The 22,616-nt window shown below is 50.3% G+C and overlaps 1 protein-coding gene across 1 annotated transcript in view; it reads right to left on the minus strand.

Moving 5' to 3' along the window:
- The window catches only part of SNTG2 (syntrophin gamma 2), a 125,126-nt gene that overhangs the window by 68,179 nt on the left and 34,331 nt on the right, over nucleotides 1–22,616 (minus strand). Inside the window, 1 exon segment of the mRNA XM_030311738.1 lies at nucleotides 18,143–18,234. Coding sequence (XP_030167598.1) covers nucleotides 18,143–18,234 — 92 coding nt within the window.

Genomic DNA, 22,616 nt, shown 5'->3' on the forward strand with positions numbered 1-22,616 from the left:
TGCCATACTTAGGACTAGAACATCTTCCTGATGAATTGATTCTTTAATCATAACGAAACACTTCTCTTTGTTTTTTGGACACTCCTTATCTCGAAGACTACTTTGTTAGACGTTAACAGAGCCACCTTTTTTGGTTACTGTTTATAAGATACATATTCTCTACTCTTTTAATCTCTACCCATCTGCATCTTTACATTTAAACAGTACTTCCCGTGGTAAGCAGACTTGGGTCTAATTCAGTCTGATAATTTGTTTCAAATGGAACGTTTAGTTCGTTTACATTTAATATAATTCTCGTGTCACGGGGTTTAGTTATACATTGCTAATTTGTTATTTGTTCCTCTTGGGTTTTCTCCCAGTTCATTGAACATACTCTTTTAGGGGTTAATTTTTTTCATTATTCTTTTTTATTTCCTCATTGGCTATAGGGCTCATAATACACACTCTTAATTTATCAGTGTTTACTCTGAGTCAGTACCGCATCACTTCAAACCTTGTATCTGATACATCCTCCTTCCCATGCCTCCCTTCACCAGTGCCAGGATCTCACAGCAGAGCATCTCAATGTGCTTGGCCCCCACCCTTGGTGCTATTTTTGCTGTCTCTTACGTCCACATACATCACCACCTCCACTTTACTGTGCTATCATTCTGTCCTCTGAACTAACTTCAAAGGAACTTCAGAGAAGGAAGCACAGACATCTTACACACGCGCACTCCTCCTGTGGTGCTCCTCACTCCCTGTATATGCGCGTCTCCCGCTGGCATCCTGTCCTTTCATCTGGAAGACCACCTCTTAGGATTTCCTGTAGTGCAGCCCCCCTGGTGGCATTGTCTTAGCTTAGATTTACTTTAAAAAGTCTGTAAATGCTGATGCGTAGGGGCACTTGTATCCCAATGTTTATAGCAGCACTTTCAACAATAGCCAAAGTATGGAAAGCGCCTAAATGTCCATCAGCTGATGAATGGGTAAAGAAACTGTGGTTTATATACACTATGGAATACTACGTGGCAATGAGAAAGAATGAAATTTGGCCTTTTGTAGCAACGTGGATGGAACTAGAGAGTGTGATGCTAAGTGAAATAAGTCATACAGAGAAGGACAGACTCCATATGTTTTCACTCCTATGTGGATCCTGAGAAACTTAACAGAAGACCATGGGGAAGGGGAAGGAAAAAAAAAAAGAGGTTAGAGAGGGAGGGAGCCAAAACATAAGAGACTCTTATTAAAAACTGAGAACAAATTGAGGGTAGGTGGGGGGTGGGAGGGAAGGGAGGGTGGGTGAGGGGCATTGAGGAGGGCACCTGTTGGGATGAGCACTGGGTGTTGTATGGAAACCAGTTTGACAATAAATTTCATATTTAAAAAAAGAGGCAATTTAAGAAGATGGGTTTCTGTGAGAAGTCCCAATTACCCCTACACTTAAAATCTGTGAAATGGACGTGACATTCACAGCCTCATGTGGTCACTGGGTGAAACCCCTAGGGGTTGCCAAGGGTATCTGAGCCACATCCGGAAAGCCAAGGGCAGGTGGGGTGCACCTGGAGGGGACAGTCCCCTCCCTCGGCCTCCTGCCCTCCCCGTACCTCCCTGAAGAGACAGACTTTGAAAATACTCCTTGCCTTAGTTAAATACTATGACCTTGTGTCATAAAATTAGTGCTTTTAGAAGTGAAATTGATTAGAACAAAATGTACGTAAGACTTTTACAAACACTTCTTTTCTTGCAGAAAACAAGACACATGTCACCTATATACCCCTAAATAACGAAAAAAAAAAAAAAAAAAAAACCCAGAAGCCTCACATCCTCCGAACACACTGTGTTTCCCCTACGAGGAAGACCCCACGGTGGGTACGAAGCCTGGATACCAGCGCGGAATTTTAAATCTGAACTCTTAACAGTTAGAACCTTGACACACTACTTTCTCAGCATCAGAGATTCAGCGAGGGGAGGCGAGCCGAGCGGCGGAAAAGCCAGACTGAACTGTCACCTCTGAGTTCCCGGCAGGGCTCTGGGGGAGGTTCTTAAAGGAAAGAATGTTTCCATAATCGCATAATTAACTCTGCTGTCAGCATGTAATTTAAGGTGAGTACGCGACGTGTCTGATGACGAACTATTTTGACTGCAGCGTCACGGGCCCTTCTCAACACTGTTCACGCCCGATGCTCTCGTCTTTCTTACTTTAAAAACCCGTAATCACGTTGGCACAGGGCGGGCTTGACACTCATCTCAGGGACAGGCTTGGTGACTCTGCTCTGTCTCTAGTGTCATGTTTCCTTCAGCTTTCGAGTGGTGACTTTGCTTCTAGAACTCTTCTCTTTGCGGGCTGGCCTCCGTAGTGTGCTACCTCCCAGGCCACCTGCGTGCACTCACATGCACACGCGCACCCACATACACCCACACCCATGCACACGCCTCCCCACACATGCACCCCGGCATGCACACCCACGCTTGCACGCCTGCCTGTACACGCCCACACGCACGCACACATGCACCCACGTACACCCACATGCACGCACCCGCACACCCTCACATGCACGTCTGCACACACCCACACCCACCCGTGCACACTGCACATGGGCTTGGGGGTTGGTTCGGGGCACAGTGACACCGTCAGCACCACCCCAGGGCACACGGCCGGGCAGCGGCTCAGCATGGGGTGGGGGCGGGGTGGCCCGAGAAGCGACACCACGATGGCCGCCGGGCCAGGATGGACCCCTCCACATCCCCGCGGGCAGCCAGTGGGGGGGCGGCACGGCTCCCGGGGAGGGCACGTCCCAGCACTGACCCGAGGGCTCCGGGCCCTGACCACCCAGCACCCAGCTGCCCCTGCGGGAGACACCCCCCGACCAGCCGCCTCGCCTCCTGGGGCCGGAGCAGGTCCACCTGGAGCCTGCCTTTGGGCACCAAGTGTGGCCGCGCCCTCCGAATCACAAAACGAACAAGATGAACACGTATTTACTGTAACACATTTTAAAACAGCAGGGAAAGTATCTTTTGCTCTTTTCACACAGAAGAATCCAGAGCTGAAGCAGGCTGTGCGAAGGGACCTGGGCCCATGCAAGGTCCACTCCATCCAGAACCACCCATTTACTACATTACAGAAATTATGGGTCAGCGCCCCTGCGGGCATTTACGGGCATACCTGTCGGGTCAGCGCCCCTACGTGCGTTTAGGACCACATCTGTCGAGTCAGCGCCCCTATGGGTGTTTATGGCCACATCCATCTCTAAAAATCAAGTATTTCCTAATTTTTCATCTGCACGTCATTGAATGTCCTCGGAGTGGCACAGAATGTTAACGTCTGTGGAGCGAAGGGAATGTGTTTTGTGCAGGATATTCTTCCTTTGGGGTCCTCTGTCCTGCGGTTTGCCCTGAGCTAGTCCAGAACTGCAGCCAGGATGGCGTGGACACGGTTGTCACGGCCAGAGAAGCTGTCGCCGAGGTGCCCGTGGTGAGGAGGAAATGCACCTGTTAGAGGCCCGATGGCCTCTGTCATTTACTCGTCCCCCACACCGACATTCTACTAGAAACAGTGGATCCTGCCTTTTCTACACAAGACACACCTTGCTGAGCCATTTTGTGCTTTTGACGTAAGAGCAAATGCAGCGCGTGAGATTGCAAAGCAGAAATACTGAACATAAATCAGTTAACGTAAGAGCGGTAATTCACCATTCCACATTTTCACTACAGAAGGATAGTTTTTAGCTACTGCTTATACAAAACTATAAAATTAAAATAGCCTAACATTATTAAATGTACTTTTAGTAGAAATCTATCCCAGACACAAGATTTCACAGAAACATCAGGTGCGGGAGAGCCCCAGGAAGCACTGGCCGCAGGGTTAGGGTGAGATATGTCCACGCCCGGTCTGTGGGTCTCTCGTGCCTTCCCAGAGGCCACAAGGACCACCCACGGAGGCCTGGACCCTCTGCCACCTTCACCAGGGAGCAGCCGCTGGCGCCCTCGACCTGACGGCCACCTTGCCCCCTCAGCAGACCCCTCACGTCCTCACTCCAGTGACGCCAGAGGGTCCCGGACATCGACAAGATGTGCAGCAGGTGTGTCACAGGGTGGAGGGGACACGGGCTCCAGCTTCCCCGTGACAGGTGCCTACTCCTCCCATGGCCACCCGTGACCTCTCTGGTCTCTTACTCTCCTCTCTAGGTCCCTGGGCACCAAAGAATGGGGGGATGCAGACCACAGCCGTGGCTGTTTTGCGTACAGCCGCCCCAGGGCCAGCCCGTGAGATGTCACCAGATACAGGCCGGAGGCTCAGAGACGGTGTGCTGCAGGCAAAGCCAGGTTTTCGGCGGTCAGGTCGCACCATTTCCCGAACCCAAGCTCAGACCCACCCTGGCACCGATCACCACACACACCCAAGTCCCAGCTTGGGAGGAAGAACTCGTCAGTTAGAATTTCCTAGTAGACGCTTTCAGTGTCTGAATTTAAGTCAGTAAATTTGCCAACAAATCTGTCGTATTTACACACTCAACGAAAGTCTGGAAGAGATCCATGTGGCATAACGCTGCATGTTCTTATGTCCGTCCACGGTCTCAGGTCCTGTGTCTGAACACAACTGCCTGCAAAGCCAGAACGTGGCGACGGACAAATCCAGACCAGAACGATGCTTTAATGCAGAACCAGGAGGCCCGGATCTCCAGCACCTATGCTTCTGAACGTCACCGTCCCCTCTCAGCCGGGCACCCGACGCTGGCTGCCTTTCGCCATCCTGGGCTCGTCCGGCCACCAGTTCTGCTCTCTGGCTCAGCCCAGCCTTTCAATTAAGTACTTGCATGCGTTGTATAAACGTATACACTTGGCGTGTACAACACATTATGAACAAAGAGTAGCAAACCTTGTGTTACCGTAAGTATGGTGATCACATACACATGCGTATCTTACACAACTATACCCCCTTAATGAGAAACGCCGTCTAACCCAAACACAGACCTGGCTCCAACCCTGCTACGTATTTTTGCTACTCGTTACTCGGATGTAACCCCCTTGACCCTCAGTTTCCTCCTCTATAAACAGAGTCAGCGATGGCAGCTTTGGGGGACCAGAAGGGCGACGTGGACACCACAGCACTGACCCGGAAACACAGGGGCCACGCTCAGTTAGTGCTGAATACGACGAAACGACGAGGCCTGTTTTCCCATAAAATCCGGGTTGACGCCCACTTCAGCCTCTGCTTACGGTGAATTTTCTCAGCAGCTGACTTTCCGTGGATGTGGAACTGCGGCCTCAGCCGAGCTCATCTCTGTAACATTCCGCATGCCAGTTTGGGGGGGGGGTGCACCCTCATTAGTCCTTTCAAGTTTTTGTTTAACACCCAGAAGCTTGGAAAGGAGACTTCGCTCTTGCACAGCACGATCAGTGTGTCGGTTCAGCAGCCTTGCTCGAATCCCCGCGAAGCACATGCGCGGTGCGGTCAGGTTTCCACTGACGTCCCCTCAGAACAGTGAGTCTTCTCTCTGGGGTGAAAGAGAAGGGCCTTGGGCCCTGGGCAGCAGGGGCCTGTCGAAGCATTTTGTTTCCTAATTTTCTTTAAATGGACCCAGGGGCATCTGGGGGGCTCGGTCGGTTCAGCATTGGACTCTTGACTTTGGTTCTGGTCATGATCTCACGGTTCCTGGGATCGAGCCCCACGTCAGGTTCTCTGCTGACAACATGGAACCTCCTTGGGATTCTCTCTCCCTCTCTCTCTGCCGTTCCCCCACTCACGCGCACATGCTCTCTCTCTCAATCTCTCTCTCAAAATAGATAAACAAACTGTAAAAAATAACAAATAGACAAGAATTAAGACAGTTTCTTAACAGCGTCAGCTTTTACTGACTTCCTATTTTCATTTCCTCTGGGAACACGGTGTGTCAAGGTGACCGGAGCCCGAGGCTGCACACACTGGGCCGGCCACCTGGACCTGCCCCCCGCCCCCTGCCCCCCACCCCCTGCCCCCTGTCCCTCTGCCACGCCCCTGTACACTGAGCGAAACTGCAGCAAATGGAGCAAGGAACTCACTGCGGCTGGTTGGTGAGGCGGCCAAGTAGACGAGGCCACCGAGGCCTCTCCAGAACCAGCCGCACGCGAGCCTCAGGAAACTGTCTCAGCAAATACACACAGCCCCACACAAGCTGTTTCTGCAGCTTCCGCAGGGTGCATCCTGATGAAACAGGAGTTCTCCGTGTTGTCTACAAGGAGCGAGTCTTACAGGCTAACTAGACATCCAATATTAACTATTATTGACGGGAAAGTCTTCTAACGTCTTTGTCCGCAGCTAGATTTAGACATACGTCTCAGGAACGAACAGGATGGTCTTAGCGTTTCATATGAAAAATGTAAATAATTTTCTATTTGAATTTGATGTATTTTGAGTGGAAATGTTTAGTCTATTATTTTCAAATATTTTGTGTAGGCTATCTACAGTACTTATGGTGCATAAATTTTTTGATGTTACGGCAATACAATTATTAAAAGCAAATGAACTTTTGTGACAACAGATTATTGTCATATTTTTCAAATCGAAATCACTATTATCACAATAAGATTAAAAATCTCTTAAGAAACGTGAATAACAGAGACAAAATAGGACATGACTGTTCTTAGACTCTTCACAGGCAGTTGTAAATCAGGCCCGTTCAGAAGCCAGTGGGGTTACCTAGAGATTTCATGTCTGTGGTGATGACTCTGGTCCTTTGTGGTCTTTGCCAAGTTCCACTCATGGAGTCCCCTTAGGACCTCCTGCAGGGCCGGCTTAGTGGTCACAAACTCCTTCAGTTTTGTTTGGGAAAGTCTTTATCTTTCCTTCTACTCTGAATGACGGCCTTGCTGAACAAAGGATTCTTGGCTGCCTATTTTTCCTGTTCAGCACGTTGACTATTTTCTGCCAATCCCTTCCGGCCTGCCAAGGTTCAGTGGACAGGTCTGCTCCTACCCTTATGTGTCTACCCTTATAGGTTAAGGCATGTTTGTCCCTTGCTGATTTCAGAAGTGTCCCTTTATCTTTGAATTCTGTCAGTTTTACTATGATATGTCATGGTGTTGACCTGTTTTTATTGATTTTAAACAGAGTTCTCTGTGCCTCTTGGACTTGGATGCCTGTTTCTTTCCCCAGATTAAGGATCACTCTGAATATAAATGGACTAAATGCTCCAATCAAAAGACACAGGGTATCAGAATGGATAAAAAAAAAAAAAACAAGATCCATCTATACACTGTCTACAAGAGACTCACTCTAGACCTGCAGATTGAAAGTGAGGGGATAGAGAACCATCTATCATGCTCCTGGAAGTCAAAAGAAAGCCGGAGTAGCCATACTTCTATCAGACACACTAGATGTAAAACAAAGACTGTAACAAGAGATGAAGAAGGGCATTATATCATAATTAAGGGGTCCATCCAAATGTGGAGGCACCCAAATAGAAATTAAGTTAATCACAAACATAAGCAAACTTTTAGATAATACTGTAATTGTAGGAGACTTTTAATACCCCACTTACAACAATGGACAGATCATCTAGGCAGAAAATCAATAAGGAAACCACAGCTCTGAATAAGACATTGGACCAGATGGACCTAACATATATTCAGAACATTTCATCTTGAAGCAGCAGAATACACATTCTTCTCCAGTGCACATGAAGCATTCTCCACAATAGATCACATACTGGGTCACAAAACAGCCCACAACAAGTACAAACAGATCGAGATCATACCATGAATATTTTCAGACCACAACACTAAGAAACTTGAAATTAACCACTAGAAAAAACGTGGAGAGCCCCCAAATACACGGAGGTTAAAGAACATCCTACTGAAGAATGAATGGGTTGGCCATGAAATTGAAGAAGAAATTTAAAAATACATGGAAGCAAATCAAAACGAAAACATGACAGTCAGTCCCTTTGGGATGCAGCAAAGGCAGTCCTAAGAGGAAAATACATTGCAATCCAGGCCCATCTCAAGAAACAAGAATGGTCCCAAACACACAACCTAACCTTACACCTAAAGGAGCAGCAAATAAAGCCAAAAGTCAGAAGAAGGGAAATAACAAAGATTAGAGCAGAAATAAATGATATAGAATTAAAAAAAATAGAACAGATCAACGAAACTGAGCGCTGGTTTTTTTGCAAGAATAAACAAAATTGAGAAACCCCAAGCCAGACTTCTCAAAAAGCAAACAGATAAAATCACAAATGAAAGAGATCACAAATACAGTTAGAAGACGATGCTTTGAAAAAACGATATGCCAACAAACTGGACGATCCAGACGAAATGGACAAATCCCTGGACACCCACACACTACCAAAACTCAAATAGGAAGAAACAGAAAATCTGAAAAGATGCATAACCAGCAAAGAAATTGAATTGCTTATCAAAAATCTCCCAGCAAACAAGAGTCGTGGGCCAGAGGGCTTCCTAGGGGAATTCTACCAAACATCTAAACAAGAGTTAATACCTATTGTTCTCAAGGTATTCCAAAAAAGAGAAATGGAAGGAAAGCTTCCAAACTCATTGTATGAGGCCAGCATTACTTTGATTCCAAAACCAGACAAAGACCCCACTTAAAAAGGAGAACTGCAGGTCAATATCCCTGGTAAACATGGATGCAAAAATTGTCAACAAGATACCAGCAAATCAAATTCAACAGTACATCTAAAGAATTATTCACCATGGCCAAGTGGGATTCATTCCTGGGCTGCAGCGCTGGTTCAATATTTGCAAGTCAATCAACATGATACACTACGTTAGAAGAAAGTATAAGAACCACATGACCCTGTCAACAGATGCAGAAAAAGCAGTCGACAAAACACAGCATCCTTTCCTAATAAAACTGTTAAGAAAGTAGGGATAGAAAGAGCATACATTAACATCATAAAAGCCATATACGAAATGCCCACAGCTCATATCATCCTCAATGGGGAAAAACCAAGAGTTCTCCCCCTAATATCAGGAATACAACAGGATGTCCATTCTCCCTACTGTTGTTCAACATAGTGATGGAAGTCCTAGCCTCAGCAATCAGACAACACAAAGAAGTAAAAGGCATCCAAACTGGCAAAGAAGAAGTCACCCTTTCACTCTTCGCAGATGACATATACTCCACATGGAAAACCCAAAAGATTCCACCAAAAAACTGCTAGAATTGACTCATGAATTCAGCAAGGCTGCAGGATATAAAATCAATGTACAGAAATCGGTTGCATTCCTATACACCAACAATGAAGCAAGAGACAGAGATATCGAGGAACTGATCCCATTTACAATTGCACCCAAAACTGTAAAATACCTAGGAATAAACCTAACCAAAGAGGTAAAAGATCTGTATGCTGAAAACTATAGAAAACTTCAGAAAGAAATTGAAGAAGACATAAAGAAATGGAAAAAAACTCCATGCTCATGGATTCTAAGAACAAATATTGTTACAATGTCGATACTACCCAAAGCAATCTACATATTCAATCCAATCCCTATCAAAATAACACCAGCATTCTTCACAGAGCTAGAACAAATAATCCTAAAATTTGTATGGAACCAGAAAAGACCCCGAACAGCCAAAGCGGTCTTGAAAAAGAAAACCAAAGCAGGAGGCATCACAATCCCAGACCTCAAGCTATACTACAAAGCTGTCATCATCAAGACAGTACGGTACTGGCACCAGAACAGACACTCGGATCAATGGAACAGAATAGAGAACCCAGAAATGGACCCACAAACGTATGGCCAACTAATCTTTGACAAAGCAGGAAATATACAGTGGAATAAAGACAGTCTCTTCAGCAAGTGGTGCTGGGAAAACTGGACAGCGACATGCAGAAGAATGAAGCTGGACCACTTTCTTACACCATCCACAAAAAGAATGGATGAAAGACCTCCACGTAAGACAGGAAGCCATCAAAATCAAGGAGAAAGCCGGCAAGAACCTCATTGGCAGAGAAACACAGGGAAACGGCTGTGTAAATTGGGGCTTTCACCGCTGTTATCACAATTCCCAGCAGACAGGTCTATGCGCACAAGGAAACCGCAGTCCTGAACATTCTCACCTCCGCAGGTAATCACTGTTGCACACGGCAGAGCTCATTCGCGTCTCTGTGTCCTTGTAAATGACTGTGTTCCTACAGCACTCACACTTCTGAAAATTAACACTGCGTAAGTATCTTCCAGCTATTAAAAGCTCTTGGTAAAATTCATTTTAAAACACTGAAAACTCTCCTCACATGAATGCATCAGCATATACACAACTATCTCCCTGTTCTTGAGACGTTAGATCGAAATGGGTTTTTCTTAAGCACTTACTATGTGCACTATGAACACGGCTTGCCGTCAGTCCCGGGCTTGGGACTGCTGTGTGGATGGCGTGACGGTCCACGGAGGCGCTGCCCTTACCGCCAGACAGCACTCCAGAAACACCCCCGCAAGGCGCTCAGCCGGACTGGTCAGGATCGCCTCCGTGGAATCTGCCACCACACCACAGCCTTTGGTAAAACCCCATTTCCAACGCCCTCTGCGGAGCCCCCAGATCAGACTCACTGAGCCCTCACTGGGACTGGTGTGTGTGAGCCTGAATACACAGCTTACCAGTCGTGGCTTCAGTGCCACGTCCTGGGGACACGGGCCCCGAGCCCTGAGCCCCGAGCCCCGCTGTGGTTTATAACAGACTTGCTGTCTGTGTGAAACTGTTTATCGACTCACACATCACACGACTGACGCCCTGCAGCCACCTGGGTCGTCCCTTTCACCCCGTGGCTACCGTCAGCCACTCGCCCCGCCATGACCAGCGTCCCGCGCTCTGCGGTGTGTGTGGCTTCCACGAGCACAAGCACGGTACGGCCCACGAGAGCGGTCCACGTGCACGAACACCTGCCGCTGACCATCCCCAGCAGGACTTGCCTCGGGGACGCAGCGCGACAGTCACGGTCCCCCGCCCAACGTGGCCAGGGGGACGACGGAGGGGATGTGACAGCAAGACCGGCTGAGGTCGTCGCCAGGGTTCCTCGCTGGCTCCACGTGACGGGTGGACCTGGCAGTGTCCGGTGCCCCCACGCTTCTCTTCAGCCATGTCACCCAGTGCCCCCCAGCCTACCTCTGACAACCACCAATCTGTGCGCCGTGTCTGCGAGGGTTTCCTTCCCTCGTTTTTATTTTCCAGGTTCCGCACGTAAGCGAAATCATACAGTATCTGTGCTTCCTCTCACTTAGCACGACACCACCAAGGTCCATCCGTGTTGTCACAAGTGGCAGGGCTTCCTTCTTCCAAGGCCGTGTAATATGCCACTGCAGACAGAGATGTAGGGCTTCCGTGTTTTCGCGAGCCGTGCACCCATCAACGACACCCAGGTTGGTTCCTATCTTGGCTGCTGTCAATAACGAGCAATGAACGAGGGAATGCAGGTGTCTCTTCGAGACCGTGGTTTCGTGTCCTTTGGAAGCATTCCCCGAAGCGGGATTGCTGGTCATCCGGCACTTCTATTTCTCACGTTTGGAGGAACCTCCACGCTGCCCTCCAGCATTCCCACCGACCGTGCTTGAGGGTTCCCTTTTCTCCGCGTCCTCGCCAACACCTGCTGTTTCTTATGTTGTTGACTTTAGCCGTTCGGACGGCTGTGAGGCGACATCATGGTCTTGATTTGATTTTCTTTTTTTTTTTTTTTTAAATCTTTATTATTTATTTTTGAGAGAGAGAGAGAGAGAGGGAGAGAGAAAGAAAGAGAGAATGAGCCAGGGAGGGTACAGAGAGAGGGAGACACAGAATCCGAAGCAGGCTCCAAGCTCCGAGCTGTCGGCACGGAGCCCGACGCGGGGCCCGAACCCACGAACCGCAAGATCATGACCTGAGCCGAAGTCGGACGCTCAGCTCACTGAGCCACCCAGGCGCCCCACTGATTTGCACTTTCTTGAGGATGTCTGACGCTGACCATCTTCTCGTGTGTGCTAGTCACCTGTATGTCTTCTGCAGAAAAATATCTATTCAGTTTGTCTACCCAATTTTTTTAAGTTTACTTACTTATTTTGAGAGTGAATGAATCCCTAGCAGGCTCCACACTGTCAGTGCAGAGCCCGATGTGGGGCTCAAACTCACGAACCGTGAGATTGTCACCTGACATGAGATCAAGAGTTGACGTTTAACCGACTGAGCCCGCCAGGCGCCCCGAGTCCTCTCCACCCAAATCTTCACTGAAGTGTAAGGTTTCTTCTCTTGAGCTGTAGGTGTTCCTTATAAATTTTGAATAATAGCCCCTTACAAGTCAAGTATCTTCTCCATTTTTGATGCCTTCATTTGCTGTGCAGAAGCTTTCCGTGTGATACAGCCCGCTTGTTTATTTCTGCTTTTGTTGCCTTTGCGTTCGGGGTCAATTTTTAAAAATCAGCACTAAGACCAGAATCAAGGCACTTACACCCTATGATTTCTTCCAGGAGGTTTACGGTTAAGGGTCTTACGTTCAGTCTTTCGTCTACTTTGACTTAACTCTTTTGTGTAAGAAATCGGTGCACTTTCATTTCATCCTTCTGCACGATGCTGTCCAGCTTTCCCAACACCATTTGCTGAAGAGACTGTCTTTTCCCCGCTGTATATTCTCAGCTCTTCTGTAATAAAGTAATTGACCATATAATTGTGGATTTATTGCTGGGTTTTCTCTTCTGTCCCATCGGTCTATGTGTCTGTTTTCATACCAGGGCCATACTGTTTTGATGATCACAGCTTTGTAAAAAAAACTTAAGTCAGGGAACACGATGCCTCCAGCTTTGTTCTTTTTCAAGATTTATCTGGTGTTTCTTAGTCTTCCTTGGCCTCATACAAATTTTAGGATCGTTTGTTCTACTTCTGTGAAAAACTGCTATTGAATTTTGATAGGGACTGCATTGAATCTGTACGTTGCTTTGGATAGTGTGGGCATTTTATTTAAAAGACTTTTTTAGGGGTGCCTGGGTGGCTCAGTCGGTTAAGTGTTGGACTTCGGCTCAGGTCATGATCTCACAGTCTGTGAGTTCAAGCCCTGTGTCGGGCTCTGTGCTGACAGCTCAGAGCCTGGAGCCTGTTTCAGATACTGTGTCTCCCTCTCTCTCTGCCCCTCCCCTATTCATGCTCTATCTCTCTCTGTCTCAAAAATAAACATTAAAAAAAATTAAAAAAAAAATAAAAGACTTTTTTAATAAATGTGTTATTTATTTTTGAGAGAGAGACAGCACGAGTAGGGAAGGGGAGAGAGAGAGGGACAGAGGATCCAAAGCGGCTCCAGCTCTGTGCTGACAGCAGAGAGCCCAGTGTGGGGCTCGAACCCACGAACCGTGCGATCATGACCGGAGCTAAAGCCAAGAGTCAGATGCTTAACCGACTGAGCCCCCCAGGCACCCCTGATTCCAGTCCTCTTAGAGACTGAAATAATCGATGGCTCCTAAACTGTAAATTCAGTCTAATTAAACGTATTTTATTACTACTCTATTTGCATTCATATTTACCTTCTTACTTTGGCTCCTTCATTGTCTTCTTTTCCTTTTTTTCTTGGTGCATTTTTAATTATCTTTTGCAATTGGCTTTATTTCTCTTTTGGTCTTTAATTTTACTGGTGTTTTACTAACTTATGAGGTATTGTAACAGGAGAGGGACCTCAGCACGCTCAATGTCCAGTCCTACCTGAGCTCCGACTAACCTACGACAGCAGACAGTGACATCGGTGGTGTTACCACCTCAAGACAAACAACATTTGTCTATACTCACCCGAGAGCCCAAGAACACCCAGGGAGCACGCCGGCTCTCGCTCGGGACAAAGGAGACCTTTCTGGACACGAAACCCTCTCGGAGCAGCCCACTCCGAGGACAAGCATCAACACTAACCGGGTAAGGAGGGGCCAGCGGGTCTGCAGACGAGTGGGAGGTCCAGGGGGACAGGAGGAGGAATGAATTCTGCAATTTTCAGCCTAATAGATGCTGTCAGTGTGAATGAGACCTTCTCTGCTGTTATAAATATTCGGTAAGGATTTCTGGCAGAGAAGCAGCGAAAAGATGAAGTCAGTTCTAAACTATGTGGGGCAGCCCCAGCTTCTGGACGAGAGCATGTGGGAGCTAGAAGGAAAAGCCGGGAGCCGACCCCGTCTCACGGGGGAAGAGAGGTCACGTCGGGAAGGAGTAGTTACCAATTCAGTTCGGAATAAACACACAGAAAGGCTGCGACCTAGACAAGGTAGCACGGGCGTCTCTCCAGCAGTGTGGACCGGAGGACGTGCAGCCTCCCCGCCTCCACAAGGAGAGGCGCGGACGCACCGGGTCGGAGGCACGAGCCGTGAGAGCCGGGGACCAGCCCGCGGGTCCCCCCTCCCCGTTACAAGGCTGCTCTGAGCAAACTCCACTTCCTGCTCGGTTGGGGTGGGTTCGGTCCCGGAGGACAGAAGCCATCCAACCATTCCGAGAGCGTCGCCACCGGAAACGGTCCACATCCCGCGAGTCTGAGGATGTTTCCGACCCGCTTCTGTCGATAAAGCAAAGTGCAGGGCAGAGTCTACTTTACCCTCCGATCCACAGGTCCTGTCAGTTCCAGCACCATCGAGAGGCTGTACTGGACACAGTCCCCTGTCGAGCGCAGAGAACGATCTCAGTGCCAAACAGGCTTCAGGAGAGGGAGCCCAGCCGCTAAGGGCGTGGAACTGGCCGCTGGATTATTGACGCGATTATTATTGTTTCCATCTGGAATACCAAGCAGGTGGCCTTTAAAATTTTTTACAGGATTCTGAGTCTTAATATCTTTAAAAAAATTTTTTTTTAACGTTTTTTTATTTATTTTTGAGACAGAGAGAGACAGAGCATGAACGGGGGAGGGTCAGAGAGAGGGAGACACAGAATCTGAAACAGGCTCCAGGCTCTGAGCTGTCAGCACAGAGCCCGACGCGGGGCTCGAACCCACGGACCACGAGATCATGACCTGAGCCGAAGTCGGCCGCTCAACCGACTGAGCCACCCAGGCGCCCCGAGTCTTAATATCTTTTAAAAAATAACATATTAAAACTCTTTTTCGACTCTCTGGGATTCAGATTCTCTGAAATGCGTTGTTCTTGAAGGTGACCTAACCAAATGATTACAGAGCATTCCTACGCTCTGCCTTTCTCTTTCTCCCCTTCGTGATGAGGGTGACCACGAAGGCTGAGGGTATGCGTTCACAGGAGCAGGCTGGTCGCCGGCCCCACGCCGAGCCTGAGAGCACGGAGGCCCGAGGCCATGGGAGGATGGGAGGAGGTGTTGGAGGACCTCGGGTGGGGCCTCCCCCGGCTCCGTTCTCCAGTGCGCACCACATCTCCGGCAGACTGGGTCACCTTTCCTGAGGGGACTGCTGCGGGTGAGTCCTGCTCTGTGCACACCCTCTCATTCAAGAAGAATCGCATTAACGTGATCCTGGATGATGTTTTCTTAAAAAAAAAACAACACTCAGCAGACGATTCAACTAGGATACTGTACAAAGCTGAGACAAATAACGAAATAAAAATCTTAAGAGATCTCCTAGAGGAGAGTCCGATGAGAAGCCCAAGGGAAGGCAAGAAGTGACAAGAAGTAAGGCCTGTAAGGGACAGGAGGTGACGCTGGGGCACAAACGCAATCTGAGCTCGGGGTGGGGGCCGGAGGGGCGGGGAGGTGCCGTGTGTGTAGATGAAGGCTGGTGTCAAAGACCACGGAGAGGGCTGTATCAGTGACCACACCAGAGGCTGCCCAGGAACACAGCCGGACCCGCAGCCACGTGGAGAGAAAACTTCCCCGTGTCCGCAGTGGAGACCAGAGACGCTGGAAGTACATTCAAGTGTAGACAAAATAACCCGTTTTAAAATAACCTGAAATAGGGGCGCCTGGGTGGCGCAGTCGGTTAAGCGTCCGACTTCAGCCAGGTCACGATCTCGCGGTCCGTGAGTTCGAGCCCCGCGTCGGGCTCTGGGCTGATGGCTCGGAGCCTGGAGCCTGTTTCAGATTCTGTGTCTCCCTCTCTCTCTGCCCCTCCCCCGTTCATGCTCTGTCTCTCTCTGTCCCAAAAATAAATAAAAACGTTGAAAAAAAAATTTAAAATAACCTGAAATAGATTTTGGTACCAACAGGCCTTAAGTTCTAGTGAGAGTCCTTGAGCAGAGAGGAGATCCATCCTGCAAGGAGGCCGGATGCAGAAGTCGTGGGGAGAAAAAGAGGCTGTAAACATTACGGAATGCAGGAGCCCCAAAAGTTGTGACTTTTCATGCAGGAGCCCCAAAAGTTGTGACTTTTCGTGCATTTAAAAGCGGCTTCTAAACACAAAGCCACAGCAGGTGGTAAATCAGGAAACAACTCGGGCTCAGGGGTCACAAGGTCCTAGCACCTTCCAGCAGGACCTAAACATGCTGTCTTTCTATCGTGTAAGCAAAGTATGCATTTGGCAAAATTTCAAGGGCCACCTCCAAATAAATGTAAACGGAGTACACACATTTGAGACATGCATTGGAGAATTTTAGAAGGAAGACACGTGAAAAATTTAATCAGAATAATTTAAATATCAAGAAGAAAAGGGGCACAGTAAAGGGGGGGGACCAATAAAAATTCAAAGTCCGCGATCAAAACCAAACTCGAGCACACATCGGTCATCACCACACACTCCAGCGGGGGCGCAGCCTGTCAGGCTCGGTGGTAAGAAAGAAGGAAGCACAAAAATGCAAACGAAATCAAAGGGACAAGGTAACAAAAATGAGTCGGAACCAGCAGCGTGCGGATCTGGGAGCCAAAGTCGTTCTTTGCTAAGACAGTAAAATGAAGAATCCTCTGCTGAGTCGATCAAAAAAGAAAAAAATTAACCCTATTGAAAAATATTGAAGATCTGAGATCCTTTCACCAGCAGGAAAAACGACTTCCCCTGTAGTCACACACTTGGACACACTTTCAAAAAAAAACCCCAAGACTTCTGCAGAATCTGATCAGAGACTTTTAAAATTCTCATGAAAAAACAAAGGGAAAGAGAAGACGGAAAAAATAAAGTGAACCAGGAGGTGAGGAGACCTGGGCCCGCGGTGGCAAACGTGTGCCCTAAGTCCACAGCGGTAAGTGTGATTACGGCCTTGACACCGTCGGAGAGCACACGTAAACCACGGCAGGACACGCGGTCGAGGGCCCAGGTGGCGCACAACCCCCGAGGAACCCGTCACGACACGTACTTGCCCAGGACAATAAATCTGATCCCTACTTTTCACATGATTTACAGAAATAAGTGTCACATGCCTGGGAGACCTAGCACAGAGAGCAAACGAACACTTAGAAGGAAACACAAGCATGGGGTAAGGAAGGTTCTCCTGAACCAGATGCTAAATCCACACAGGAAAGCACGGACGAGGGGCGCTTGGGTCGCTCAGTCGGTTAAGCACCTGACTTCGGCCAGGTCATGATCTCACGGTTCGTGGGTTCCAGCCCCGCGTCGGGCTCTGTGCTGACAGCGTGGAGCCTGCTTGGGATCCTCTCTCTCCCTCTCTCTCTGCCCCTCACCCACTCTCTCTCTCTCTCAAAATAAATATTTTTCTAACGTTAAAATGAAAAACGGTATTTCGAGAACGTTACCGTCTGAATCTGGACTTTTCCCTCAGGCTGTCCCTGCACGTCCCGCAGCTGGTCCTTTTACGAGCGAGAGAGGGTCGGATTTCCAGTAACAGGTTTTCAGACTGCTTACGGGATTCCCATCCCTGTCCGCTAACGCCGGTGGAGAGGAGCCCACACGCTGGAAGGGGGCCGAGGTGGGCCCGCTGCACAGGGTCTGGGTCTCTGCGGGAGGGGTTTCGGGGGCCAGGTGCCCCCCCTGCTCTGGCTCAGCTGGGGTTTTCGGGGGGGCAGGCATCTGGGCGGGAGGAAAATGTCCCGCTAGCACACGGCACACGGGAGCCCGGCAGAGGTGGTGGCAGCGGGGCTGAATCCCACCTCGGAGCCGACTGCACCTGCCCGCTCGCTGGGCCGTGGGGGCCACGGCCACCACGGCCACCACGTCCCACATCGTGGCGCCGAGCCATCCCTTGTGGGACCAGACGCCAACCAACGGTGTCCTCCATCGTGTCCCACGTCCTCCTAGCTGAACCTGCCACCTCGAGTGGCGTTTTAATTCTGGGGCGCGTGTGGGGACATACATCCCCGCTCGGTTAAAGTACGAGAAGCCGTGCTTACTGTGCTGCTGGGGTTGCTGTTCAGATGCAGTCCACTGTCAAACAGAGGGGACGAGGCCCCGCTGCTGTGGTCGCCGGCTGGCCCTGGGGACCCTGCAGGCAAGCAGAGACGGTCACTCAGACGTGGCGTGGGCAGCGGTCCCCACGTAGACAGCCTCCCTTCTCCCGAGGCACCGGGAAGTCCCCCAGGACACCGGCCATCACGCGGAGCCACCACGTCTGCCCTCCGTCCCCTGCTGTCCTGGGGCCACCTCACACCCGTCTGGCCTCAACCAGAAATGGGGCAGAAGGCAGAAGGCAGGGCAGATGGCCCACCTCACGGGAAAAGGTGCCACCGGGGTCCAGAATCCGCACCCACACGGCACCGGGGGACTGTCATCCCTGGTCCCTGGGGACGTCCCACACCTGCACTTTCTACCACCAGGATCACATCAGAACCTTCTACACGCTATTCCTGACTTTCTGTTCTAAATTTCCAAGCTGCTTATTTGTTTGACATTTTCTGATTTCCTTGGCATTGCCAACTGCATTAGTGGACAACAGAGAGATAAATCAGATAGGTTTGTGGACAGTGGGTCTGAAAACAAAAAGCCCGTGTCTGGGTAGGAAGCAGAGGTCTGGGGCCAGGAGCCATTCTGAGCTACAGTTTCCTCTTCCGAAAGCAGAGATGGGGCTGAGTGACCTCCACCCCTGCCCTTCTGAAAGGAGGTGCCCTGGGCACCCCCAGCAGCCGATTGTTGGGCAGTAAATCGCATTAGGGAGAGACACCAAACTGCAAGGTAAAGTTGAAGCTGACCTACAGACCGGTTTTGCTTGAGAAAAACCAAGACATCACATTAAATCTCAGAATTCATAAGGGCGCCTGGGTGGCTCAGTCGGTTAAGCGTCCGACTTCAGCTCAGGTCACGATCTCGCAGTTTGTGAGTTCGGGCCCCGCGTCGGGCTCTGTGCTGACGGCTCGGAGCCTGGAGCCTGCTTCGGATTCTGTGTCTCCCTCTCTCTCTCTGCCCCTCCCCTGGTCACGCTCTGTCTCTCTCTCAAAAATAAATAAACATTAAAGAAAAATTAAAAAAAAATAAAACAAAACAGATTTCTGACTTTCCTGGAAAAGAGAAACATCTGAGGCTCCCGACAATAAATCGCTGTCCCCTAGCCTCCTCGCCACGCAGGGCCCAAACCCACCAGCCACCGGCATCAGGGCCCCCGCCCCGCGGGTCAGTTGCGTGAGGTGGCCACGCAGGAACAGAGATGAGCCTGTGTTGGTCACCCCGTCATCAACATCCTTATGATTTCTCGGGAACTGAACCAAGTGCCTCGTAAATGTGGTTTCACTCGCTGCTTCAAAACACGTGCCTCTGCTGGGCGTGTTTACTACGAGCATCATTTCGCAGAGGAAGAAACTGGAGGGATTCTGTCCGTCACCCACTGACCGCAGTCCTCTCAGGACCGAGGGCTCACACCCGGAGCACCTGGTTCCGGTAAAGGGGAACACGCCCCACCTCCAGGCCTCCGGGGCCACACGACCAGAGCTTGTGATCAGCTCCACAAAATTCATGCCAACGGTGAATTTTCAAGGGGAAGGAGAAAGCTTTCCTGCTGTTTCCGATGTCTGAGAATAGCTTCGCAGAGAAAGCTAGATTCACCAACAACCAGATCCCAAATATTTTTGGCCACAATACGAGCATGAGCAGCTCCCGTGTGACTCACAGGTTCAGTCTGTTAATTTTTGTGGTGGAGCCACACGGAGAAGGACACCTGCCCACGTAAGCCACCGGCCACGAGAACCAGGCATCTAGGCTTTACCCTGAGGATTCCCCTACGGACCCCTGAGCCGATCCAGGGTCCTGGCGTGTGACCGTCTGGGTGCTGAGGACGGCACGGCCGATCTGTCACAGACACCGGCCGCCAGCCATCACCGCGTGATGTGGCGTGCCCCCTCCCCCACCCGCTGCAGGAAAGGAGCCGGAACCCCCAAACAGTGGAGACGCCTGGTGCTCGGTCGACTTCCTAAGATTAAACTGAAGGTCAGGTGACGTCACGTACACAGTCATTCCGAAGTCACCAGCCCTCTCACTGCGGACGGGCTCGTGGGGCTCTGCAGCCGACTATCGCCACCCCTGCCTGCCGCTGCGGGACTCCTGGGCCACCAGCCACCACGCCCCCACCCCCCGCACCCTTCCCCCATCTCTACAGAACCGACGAGGACCTGGATTCCCCACTGAACACCATGTTCCCGCGCGCGCCGTGCGCAGCCCCAAGGACTCGGGAAATGCGTGCTGTTCTGGGCTCCGAAGACGGCGCTCCAGCGCACCCCTCCTTCCCTGGACCAGCCCCCGCGAACCCCCTGCCCTGGGGCCGTCTCCGCCTGGGTGCTCCGCTAGGCCACGGTGACACAACGCCGCCCTTGCTCCCTGCACCTCCGAGCTCCCCGCGCCCCAGGACAGCGCTGCGGCCAGAGGACACGCGACTGCCGGTCCCAGAGGGCGAAATAAAGGACGCGGAGCGAACGGGAACGTGAGTAGGTCACCCTGCCAGTCATCCTACTGACTTCGGATACACGGGTATATTTTCGTCTACAGCTCCCAGAAGGGAAATCCGAACTGTTGTGATACAGTTTTGGTTACCACCAGTAAAACCCATTATTTACAGGACGATCAGTTGTTGTCAATAATTGCTAATGATAAAAATAAACTTGGTGTCACAATTCAACATTAGAAAATATACAACAGGAGCACCTGGGGGCTCAGTCGGTGGGGCATCTGAGCTCGGCTCAGGTCACGATCTCACCATTCGTGGGCTCAAGCCCCGCGTCAGGCTCTGTGCCGACAGCTCGGAGCCTGGAGCCTGGAGCCTGCTTGGGATTCTGTGTCTCCCTCCCTCTCTGCCCCTCCCCCTGCTCGTGCTCTGTCTCTCTCAAAAATAAATATAAAGAAAATTTTAAAAAAGAAAATATACAACAAAAAGCTTACAAGAAATATTTATAGAAACCTCTAGCCTACAAAACGAGCTCTCACCTAGGAAATAACACTGGCCTCCCTCATGCAGGGTGGGTGGGGTTTTTTTTTGTTTTTTTGTTTTTTTTTTTTTAATTCTTTTTTTAACGTTTATTTATTTTTTGAGACAGAGAGAGACAGAGCATGAACAGGGGAGGAGCAGAGAGAGAGGGAGACACAGAATCTGAAACAGGCTCCAGGCTCTGAGCTGTCAGCACAGAGCCCGACGCGGGGCTCGAACTCACGAACCGTGAGATCATGACCTGAGCCGAAGTCGGACGCTTAACCGACCAAGCCACCTAGGCGCCCCTAGGGTGGGTGGGGTTTAATGAGGGGGTGGCTGCCGAGAAGGTCCCCCGGGATCATGCACGGAGAGACCGAAGGACACAGCAATCCCATGCAGCTAACACCCCAGAGAAGGAACACATGTCCACACAGAACCCATGTATGAAGGCTCATGTCCGTATTACTCACAGCGGCTCCAAGGTGGGAAACAAACCACCCGCCGCTCCCCCCCGTCCGCTGATGAAGCAGGGATCACAATGTGGGACCTCATAGAACAGAACAGGGGGGCTGACACCTGCTACAGCCTCTGCCAGCCTGGAAAACAGGAGCTCAAGTGAGGGACGCAGACGCAGAGGCCACACCGTGTGCGGATTCACCTTCACAGGGAGTGTGGAGCAGGAGAGCCCAGACACAGGAGGGGGGCCCGTGGGGCCGGGCCAGGGGCTGTGGCCTCTCTGCGGTGATGGGAGGGCTCTGGGACTGGACACTGAGGGCTGTGCGGCACGCGGAAAACACTACAAACCACTCAAGTGAACGAGCACTTGAAATGGTGGATCTTGGGGGCACGTGGGGGGCTCAGTCCCTTGAGCATCTGACTTCAGCTCAGGACATGATCTCTTGGTTCCTGAGTTCAAGCCCCACATCGGGCTCAGGGCTACAGCACAGAACCCTCTCCAGATCCTCTGTCCCTCTGTCTCTGCCCCTCTCCTGCTTGCATTCTCTTGAAAATAAAACGTTAAAAAAATAAACAGTGGAAGTTGTGTTATGTGACTTATATCTTAAAAAAACACTAAGAGTCTGAATTTATGCAAAAAAAAAAAAAAAAAAAGAGAGAGACTGCTGACTCCTGTCACCGGCCGTTCATCTTCTCTCCAGCGTGGCGGTCAGGTGTCGAAAGCGGGCGCTGTCCTCATGGGCCTGGTGTCCTTGCACCACCAGTCGCTGCTGTAGTGCACGGCGGGCTTCCACCGATGACCCGGTGCAGGGGTGAGGGTGGCGCAGGCAAGAGCGAGTTGCCGTCCTGCTGCGGCCTCACCAGAGGAACCTGCCTGAATTTACGGAGGGATTATGGTGTTTTGGAATAGTAAGGTTTTCACTTTTGAAGATTACACAAAACCAAATAAAGAACAGACGTTTACGGACTCAAGAGAGGGTTCGACATCTTTGCCACGTGGGAAGGCTGGCAGGCAGATCGCA

Source organism: Lynx canadensis, chromosome A3, assembly GCF_007474595.2.
Source record: "Lynx canadensis isolate LIC74 chromosome A3, mLynCan4.pri.v2, whole genome shotgun sequence".
NCBI classification, from domain to species: Eukaryota; Metazoa; Chordata; class Mammalia; order Carnivora; family Felidae; genus Lynx; species Lynx canadensis.